Below are 10,288 nucleotides of genomic sequence, written 5' to 3'. Positions count from 1 at the left end.
AAAAAAAATACAAAAATCAGTTTGGAACTGATTTTAAAATACTTGTGATATTGCTTAATAATACTGTGTCATTTTAAAGTAAACAGAAATTCGTTTTGAAGATACATTTCACGGGTCACGGGGCCTCAACGCCTGCATGAAGCTCAACCTCACCACGTACGAACCAGACTACAAGGCCATCAGCAAAACCATGCAGCACCAGAAGTCGCATTAAAAGTAAGACATATTTCATTTATTATACGTTAAAAATACTATATGGCTCTCAATGCAATATATTTAGAAATATTTGGGTTTTATTGCTCTCCCAGTCAAAAAGGTTCCCGACCCCTGGCTTAGGGGGTCCAGTCATCATGAAACAGTGATGACTGCGTCTTGTAGACGAATTACCGCTGGGGGGGGGGGGGGGGGATGAGGCGGGGGGTTGGACCTCGATATAAACTTGAATCTCATTGCGAATTTTCGTTAAAACTTCATCAAATCGTAGCTGTTCTTGCACTCGGTACGTTCGCAACGTCCTTTTCTTTCAGACCCACGGAGAGCGGCCATGTGCTGCTCCTCGCTGCGCTGGGCGCGTTTCTTCTCATGGTCGCGTTCAGCACCGAGATCAGAGACACCCGTGCTCACGTGAAGACGTGGTGTGCATGTTTGTATGGTTGCGTGTGGTGGTAACCCCTCCACCTGGAACTTCTTCTACCAAGCACCACGATGGAAACACCCAACTAAGCTCGTGCTGGAGGCCCCAGGGGACATATATTTCTGACGCCCTTTGGCCAAACCCCATTTCGCGGAGCCAGATTGAACCCCCTCTCTCGGGATTCTTCCAGGAACAGGAGAATACAGTATTGCGATTGGCCACGTGGAATGTTCGAACGCTCGTTGCGGAAGGGAGGCTGCCATTCCTTTGTCGGGAGATGGACAAGTACTGCCTGGACCTCTGCGGAATACAGGGGGTGAAGGGTGGACGAGTTCTGGCTCCAGTCACCATGAGGGCTGGAGAGTCCTCCACTCGGGGCAAGAAACTGTCAAAGAACAGAAAGTGACATTGCTCCAAAACAAAACAATAAAGGGGGTGTGGGCACGCGGAAGTGAGGTATGGGGAGCTGTGAGTCCCATACAGCTGTAGGCTCGCCTCCCCATCAACAAGAGGCTAGGAATGGTGGTGGTGCTTGGTTACACCCCCACCGAAGATAAACATCAATGGAGGGATGCAGACAAGGCCGATGAGTCAGACGCATTTTATAACCTCCTGTCCAAGGTGCTGGCTAAAATGGCCCCTGGGGATAGTCATCCTGTTAGGTGACTTTAATGACCAAGCAGGACATGACGTTGAAACCTGGGCTGGAGTAATTGGAAGGCATGGGCCAGATTAGTTCAATAATAAGATAGGAAGCTGCTAGCCTTCTGTGCAGCCCATGGGCGTGAAAATAGTGAATAGTATTCCATACCTGGGCAGTGTGCTTATGATCAGCTTCGGTTTGACAGCAGAGGTTTCACTCCAAATCAGTCGGGTGGCATTATGTTTTTGTCGGCTGCGAAACGCTGTGTGGAAGCTTCGGGTCTTCTCGACCACAGACATGCCCTCCCTTCTTTATGTCTGTGAAACGTGGACCTCGCGAATGAAACATCTGCATCGGAACATCAGGGTGGCCTGCCTATGATCCATCCTGGGATAACTGTAACTCGGCTGCATTGTGTGAGGAAGGGACAAATTCTTGAAAAATCTGGACATTCACATCACTTAACTCCTCCGATGGGCAAGGCTATGTTGGCTAGTTCATGTAACCCGCATGCCCAGCCATCGCATGCTCAAGCAGCTACTGTTTGGCTGGATAAAGGGGGCTGAACGGGCACAACGTGGGCTGGAAAAGAGATGGATTGATGGGATACAGGAGGATATGGAATTGAGTGGGCTTGCCAAAGACTGGTACCAGCGGTGTGACAATCAGCCTCTATGTAGGAGGCTCGTGAAGGACGCTCCTCCAACAATGGAGGGCAGAGGAGTGATGCGCACATCAACTAGCGGAGCGCGGGCAGATAAAAAAACAGCAAGTTGGCAAAGTAGAAGGTGCAGCTTGTTCACCTGCAAGTCATCTCAGTCAGTCAACCCATAGCACTTGAGTCTGTCCCGTGAGCTCCTGTCAGCGAGCCTTCGACACTTCACGTGGCTTCAGAGTGCACTTGGCCTGACACAAGCGCCGTGGTGACATCAGTGCCACTTATATAGTGGCGAATGGTGGCTGGTGTTTTCTGCGGGCATTTTGTGTCTTGTAGTCACGACTAATGGAAGTGTGCGATGAGAGGTTTGACACTTTTCACACCCATCAATGTGAAGGCGCTATAGTGCGACCATCATGGCCAGATAAGCTGTTGAGTGTTGAAAAGCAAGGCAATCAAATTTCTTTGTGAAGGGTTTTTGCAATGGGGGACGCCCAAAACAGATTGCATTTGAGGTGAGAATTGGCTGTTCGTAATTCATACTTTAATAATATTTTACCATAAATTAATTTAAATGTGTGTAATTTATATTTTCTACAAAAACAAAATCCAATTTATAATATAATCTACGTCTCTGATGATAGAAAAAAATCTATAATCTGGAAAGTAAGGTGTGCCTGTTGGATCATGGGTGCTCTCCAACACACCGGCTTACGAAGAAGCCATGTTGTCATTATGGGCAGCCCGGGGTACGGGATGTAGTACCAGCCCTAGCGGGGTTTGGGTGAGCGCTGGTTAGCAGCGGAGGCACCACGTACAGTGTGCGGTGCGGGCTCCCGGTGAGGGAGCGAGAGGGAGTGTCAGCCAGCCAGGGTTACCTTGGGGCATGATACGCTGGTTGACCTGCTGTCACGTGGCCGGATGATATTGGAGGGGGGCCACCGGTAGACGGGGGCCGTGGGGCGGTCACGTGGTCCAAAGGAGCTCTCGGGAACCTTCGAGAAGCAGCTCGAGAGGCCTGGAAGGTGGGCGGGGCGAAGGGCGGAGCCAGCTCCAGCCCGGGGGCATATAACGAGGGCCCCGTGGGGAGCTCGAGGTTCTTTGTGTGCTGGTGTTACGAATATCCACGTCGGGGAGAAGAAGCCTCTAGCCACGCGGTCCGGGACCCAGCTTGTGGTCCGGACCGGGATAGCGAACCGTGTCTAGTTCTGCTTGTCCTGGTGAGGGTCGCGGCAGCAGCACGTTGAGTAGGGCGGTCCAGACCTCTCTTTCCCTGGTGATGGACTCTAGCTCTTTCTTGAGAATCCCCAGGCGTTCCTAGGCCAGCCGAGATACATAGCCCCACCAGCTTGTCCTGGGCCAGCCTCTGGATCTTTGCCCAGTGGAACGTGCCCGGCAGAGTTCCAGGGGGAGAATCAGGGGGCATCCTTACCAGGTGCCCAAAGCAAACCAAAGAGTTTGGTGTTGGTCTATTTGCAGCTTTTCCTCAGATGAATCCTATTTAAGTTGTGGGTATTCTTTCATATGGCTGATGTAGATGCAGATCAACAACTATAATTTCACCTATAGGTGGTCAGACCAAGACAACTGTGTCAGCAGCAGTGGGAGTGTATCGCTGTGATGTCTTCTTCGTATTTGTGAATTGGGAATTGCATCATTGTTGTATAGTCTGTGCTGGATGACCACAGTCGCACAGTGGAGAGTTTTAAATTTTCGATTTGTGCATCATCTGCCATGGTTTGTGCGGATGTGGTTTAGGGTGGACCATGAGTTTCGAGGAAGATCAAAACCAGGGATCTTCTGTTGGGTTTTTCACAAGGTGTGAGTTATTTTGAACTCCATTCAACTTTCCAAGCATCACCATGATTGAAATTGCATTGTTTAAGATTAAGCACATGGGTCCAAAAGGGCTTGCATGACTTCAAGCGATGACGAGGGACGTTATTGAGGTCCTGATGAATGGGAAGGGGTCTTTTGCTGTATTCGTGGGGCTTCCCGGAGGGTTGTAGCATTGCAGCGGAAGGGCGAGGGACAGGTGTGTGACAGCACGGGTAGCCAGGGTGTTGGGGTCTCATTATTAACTAAAATTAATAAATTGTTGTTTCGCTTATGCAACTAGTTTTGGAAAATTACCCTTTTTTAAAGAAGCAAACAGGAACAAACACATCAAATGCTGCACCTTATTTGTAATGAGTTTATAGTTTTAGTACAATATTTTTTTTATTTTGTAACGGCGTGCAATTAACTTCACATTTTGGATTGTGCGGCAACTCCTATTCCGCATCACGGTAATTGCACTTCACGAGTTCTTAGCGCCTCGATAAACAGTGCAGCCTGTTGATAGTGATGTAAGGAGTAAAGCTGGACAGACTATGACTTTATTCACAAGTTCAGTAAATTGAGGAAAAATCTTAACCAATTCAAAGTGGGTTTGATTTATTCATTCTGTACCATAATTTATTTTTAGAAAAACATGACATCAATTTTTTTAATGTTTTATTCCCAATTACCCATAATTCAGATCAGAGTATGTCCATATGTATGAAACGTCGTATGCTAGTATTTAATTAAATTTATTATTTTATCTTTATACGTGACTTTACCGAAAGAACCAAAGAATAATTCCTGCAGTCACGAAAGCTCCAAATTAAGTTTCCATATGTATGTTTGCAGGGTCTCCTATACACAACATAATCTATATTAAAAGGACTTGAAGCCTTCTTAAATAACGGGACACTCATTATGCAACAACAAGTTTATACCCAGTATAATATATATTATATAAACACAATACATAGGTATTCCCCGCTATAGGTTTCCACATTGTGTTGTTGCACATATACATTGCTGATTAATTCGGGAACACATTTTCTTATAAGTGTAATGTTTTCCATATTTCAAAACAATGCAAAAATATAAGTAATTTCTGGTCAAGTAGCATTTCCCAGGAACGTATATAGCGGGGGATGCCTGTATATGATATACTCTATATATTAACTTACTCTCGTCAGGTTATAAGGAAATAATTGACAGTGTGTTAACAATTCCTTTTCAACTTGAAACTCCCCAGGTGGAGACACAGCATAATGTAGTCCATTTAGCATAACAGCTGATAGAAATGTAATAAAACACAATTGCATTGTATGGCACCAAAAGAGAAACATTGCTGGTGGATTATACAGATTTTAATCTGATTGTGAAATGTTAGAAGTATCAAGAAATGATATTTAAACTGTCTTGTAAGAGATACACACAAATCAACACGTTTAATGCTGTGCTTGGTTTACACGCATAGACAATTTGAGCACGTGTGTTGATGTTCATTACATGCGGAAAACCCCAAAGTGCGTTTGTTTAGTCGGAGCATTGAGGGTGGCACTCAGGCTAAGTCCAAGCACAATGCGTGTGTCAGCCGGGTCAATGACGCCGTCATCCCACAACCTGGATGGAAACAAGTTATAAAAACAACATTAGATAACTTGAATCACAATGAGCAGCAGCAACAGTTTCATATGAAAGTCCTTGGTGACACAGCGTGCCATGTCAGGGTACAGAGCCAGAACTGAGTGAGTAAACGATTACAGGTGAAGTTAATTTATTTTTTGTGTACTATGTTTTTTATAAGGTCAAATCTCAGGTACATAAAACTCACCAAAACATTTATTTGTACATACTTTGGATTTACCCAGCTATGAAGAAAGAGAGATGGTGAAAGACATTCTTGATTTGAAGCTTTCGTGACTGCAGGAATCCATACTCTTTGGTTCTTTCGGTAAAGTCACGTAGGTAGAAAATAAAATAAATCACGACGTCTCGGGCGCAACACAAGCGTCCATTCATCAGGTGGGAAAGCTTGTGTTGCGTCGTGATTTATTTTATACCTACGTGACTTTACCGCAAGAACCAAAGAGTATGGTGAAAGACAGTTAAATACTTATCTCCATATCAAAACTGGTTATCTACAAAGAGACAAAAGATGGCACTCATAGATGCCATTATCACCGTATGGCTACATATGTTGCCAAAGAAGTTCAACATACATATGTACAAAAGTAGAACCGAATGTTTCACAGGTTCCAGTGGTAAAAAAAACTTGACCACGTGAAGTGTCTGGAAAAGTTGGCCGTGCCAACTTTAGTAAATTCATGATAAATTAGAATTGCCATTCTGCTGAGAAAAATAGGTGAAGTTCAGCTTCAGCCTACTGATGGTAGCGACTCCTGAGGCAGGGGCATTGTGTGCAGTGATTCCACGATAATATAATGCAAGTGTATCATTTCCACCATGCTCAAGACCAACCAATTTGGCTGTATAACAGACAAACACATGTTTATATCTATGTGTCTCGTGGAACTGTTCTGTACTTTGTTGAACTGCTTACACAAAGTTATGAAGGTTTCCACTGGCTCCCAATACAACTCGAGCTCCAAAGCCAACAAGATTTTACGTGAATTCTAGATTCGAAGTTTTCGTGACTGCAAGGTTCCATACTCTTTGGCTTGATACAGTAATTTTGCTGTGACGGTGCCACCTGAAGACGGAAGCTTGTGTTGCCTCCAAAATGTCGTGATTTAATTTATTTTTATTTTCTACGTGACTTTACCGAAAAAAACCAAAGAGTATTTTACATGAACTTGCTCAAGTCTACATATTTCCTCACATCTTGCTCTGTTCCCCTCCATGTGCACTCTATTCCAGAAACCAAGGCATCATGGCAAAAGTCCTGGTCAAAGGGGTTGTAATTATTAACCCCCTGTTGGTTCAGCAAATTGTCAGAATTCATAGCGCCGATTTTATTTTAGAATCAACTGTCACATTTTTGCCGTCTTGACCATGGTTTTTCTATTTTTGTTGTCATGTTTGTAATCGTCAAGAGTTAAGAACCGATAGAGGAATTGATGCATCATTACAACCCTACCAGTTTACCGGCATTTGAAGGGAACTATGACCCAATATCGTAAAGAGAATGTCCTTGCCTGTACGATCGGCAATTAACCTGCATTAATTTCAAGCAAGCCTGACTGCTGATGAGACAATGAATGTCGAAATCAGTCCAGAATTTGCTTATCTTGAAACAATGCTGTGAAATTGTGCACTCTAAAAAAATATTTTTACTTTTTATTCAGAGATACGAAAATTGCCTGTAAGATGAGCAGTTCACCAGCATCGATTCAAGCAATTCATAGTTTAGTTTTAGTTTAAGCAAGCTTGACTGCGCTGATGACACACAAAGTCGAAAGTGGTCCAGAGTTATATTGTCTTCAATGCTGCTTAAATTATGCAATTTATGTGAAGGAGACAGCTTATTCATTTTGCATTTGAAGGTCAATACTTTTTTACCATCCGTGCTGTGGGCAGCGACATTGCTAAATCCCTATCCATGTTCAAGTCCAGATTCAGAATCTTATCCTCTGCCTGTCTCTCTCATCATATTCTTACTGCACATAACTCTCTTATGTCTGCCCTGTTCCCTACTCCCTGCCAAATTTCTCCAACCAACATTACCTCTCTTCGTAATGTACGTCTTGCACTTGTTTGGCATCTTGCAACCTGGCACTATATGCTTTATGATTTTTTTGCTGTTTTATGGCAGTACGTACATTGTTAAAATGAGTGTTTCCACAATATTGGCCATAATTAATACGAATTGCATTTACTAGTGACGACGACTTGCGTTGCGATCGAAACGTCGTAGTTTTCTGTAATTTGATTATTTTCTTTGAACCTATCACCGTGACTTTACCGAAAGACCCAAGAATGCAAAATAACCAGTCCCTATCTGCTATTGGCTGACAGCACCACTAGGATGTGGGTGGGGGGGGGGACACAACTGACTTGAGAAGCCACGTAAATCCTCTGACAGTGTTGTGACGTATGGCCAGTTCAAGCCACCATTATAATAAGCTAACGCAGCCCCCAAACATTGGTCCAAAAGTCCTCAATTGTATTACAGGCAGATGTTTGGATGATTCTTGAAACTTTTCAGCAGCATATCTCTAGGTACTGCCTTCAATGTGCGTTCATTTTCAGGAAAACTGGTGCCACCAACAGTGCCATTCTGCAGACAAGCAATTTGGCTGTCCACTACAGAGACCCCGCAAAAACCTCACAAGCGCTTTGCTATCACGTTAAGCCGCACCACCTCTACATAACAAAGGCTCAGTCCCATTTACAGCAACCGCATCTTTACATCAGCCGCACCTTAACAACTCTTGGAACCTCCCATTTCAACCAGTCTACACAACAAAGGCTCATTCCTAGCAGCGTGCTTCAGCCGCACCGAACCTCACAATAATAATATCCAGGTGCCTGCCTAGGCTCCTCCCACCCTCAACCAGTATATATACAAGGACTGTTTTCTTGGAATTTCTCTTACTTGATGCAGCAATCGTGCTGTGACGGTTCCACCTGAAGACGGAAGCTTGTGTTGCCTCCGAAACGTTGTGATTTTTATTTTACTTTTATTAATTTTAATTTTTTACCTACGTGACTTTACCGAAAAAAATCCTAGAATATCACGTTAAGCTTTCTGCAAACATGAGCCGACATGTGCTGCCTGCTGGTATGCCACTGAGCTCCCTCTTTGGCTTCAGTGTACATTCCCTCGGCTGTATTGATTTCCTTGCAGAGTATTTCGCCTGTAATTTCCTGCAGAAAGCTTAGGCTTTGGTTAAGCGTGGACGGCTCCGAAATATTTAAGGTGGCTGTCGAGACGCAATAATCCAAGGCTGTGATATATCTGCACAGTTATCGCATCAACATGCTCGTAAAATACCACTAACACCACTAAGCAGTGTCAATACTTGATTCACATTTTCTAAATCCATACTTGACTCAGTATTTTTGTTTTGAACTATATAACCAAATTACTTGCATTAATGTGCACTTGGGTTTTTGGATTTCATTCTGGGTCAATGAATGCCCCAGTGACACCACCTGTCCATGATGATGCCGTGCTCACTCATAACCGCATCTCAGTGCACCCATGGTGATATAATTGAGCACATGTCGTGACTCCCTTGCGCCTGGCAACAATACAATTATACCACGTGGTGCTGTTATCTCACAACCACAATGCATTGCAAGATGACATCTTGAGTACATCAATACCGTACTGCAACAGTTACATACTTAATTTGTGAAAGTCTGTTTTTTTAAACTTTCTTTATGTAATCCATGTGCAAATGGCAATGTAACATAAATAAAAATGTTGCCATTTGTTTAAATCGTGAATACGTTAAAGGTATTATTAAACTAAATTTTACACGTAGGCCTTCGTGATCAATATTATCATTCAGAATTAATTACTTATATTAAATGTATCATACACCCTCCTGCATCTTGCTGACAAATGGCCTATCCACAGTTGTAATGTGTGGATTATAATAATACATTCTAGATTTGAAGCTTTCGTGACTGCAAGGATTCATATTCTTAGGTTTTTTCGGTAAAGTCACGTAGGTAAAAAATTAAAATTTATAATAGTAAAATAAAATAAAAATCACGACGTTTCGGAGGCAACACAAGCTTCCGTCTTCAGGTGCAACAGTCACAGCACGATAGCTATCGTGCTGATAGAAATAAATAAATGGCACCCTGCTGCCCAGGAAGTGACCCATGGAAAAGAAAATGTGAGAAAAACCTGCCTCTTGACTACAGAACTACGTAAATTACCTTAATAATAATAAAGGACGTGGTGTTTTAAGAATTAAAACCGCCACATATGAATATTATAAGTTTCATGATAGATGACATGTACCACCTGGGGTCAAAAGGACGGCTGCTTGCGTTGTGGCCGAAACGTCGTGACAATTTTATCTTAGGTTTTATTTTTATAATTTTATTATTTCCCTTTTACGGGACTTTACCGAAAGAACCAAGAATATGAATCCCTACAGTCACGAAAGCTTTAAATCGAAATTTAATGCCGAAGTAGATCGCCACCAATAAAAGGAAAAACAAACCAATCCAGAACTGCAGATCCCACTTTGACCTCGGACCGTGTGCCCCCAATACCCAAAGATCTGCGGATCCAGCATTAGACTCCTCAGCCACCTCAAGAGCCACCACCAAACCTGATGGACGCCATCCTCGAACCGCAAGGGACTGCCAACAGCGATTAGGAAACCATAAAAAGTAACAGAATATGTAAAGTAAACCATGGAAAATTCAAAAGGATACAGGCACAGTTTACTCAAGAGGCCAATGTTCAAATTATCATGCAGTAGAATGCTGACTTTTTGCCGTGTCATTATGCAGTAAACATTTTTTCAAATATAAATGTCCTGACTTAGGTGAGGAAACTGTTTAGCACCATGTTTGAGATTAATCATAATTATGCATTATCACAACT

The 10,288-nt window shown here is 43.2% G+C and overlaps 1 protein-coding gene across 1 annotated transcript in view; it reads right to left on the bottom strand.

Annotated features, from left to right (window-relative positions):
• Positions 1–4,354: 4,354 nt before the first annotated feature.
• MCCC2 (methylcrotonyl-CoA carboxylase subunit 2) overlaps positions 4,355–10,288 on the bottom strand; it is a 68,759-nt gene continuing 62,825 nt past the window's right edge. The window contains exon 17 of the mRNA XM_061557936.1: positions 4,355–5,376. Within this exon, the coding sequence (XP_061413920.1) occupies positions 5,259–5,376 (118 nt within the window). The 3' untranslated portion in view covers positions 4,355–5,258. The remainder of the gene's footprint in view (positions 5,377–10,288) is intronic.

This window comes from Lethenteron reissneri, chromosome 24 (genome assembly GCF_015708825.2).
Source record: "Lethenteron reissneri isolate LAM-NWPU_2019-01 chromosome 24, ASM1570882v1, whole genome shotgun sequence".
Classification (NCBI taxonomy): Eukaryota; Metazoa; Chordata; class Hyperoartia; order Petromyzontiformes; family Petromyzontidae; genus Lethenteron; species Lethenteron reissneri.
This window is presented reverse-complemented; position numbering and strand designations above follow the sequence as displayed.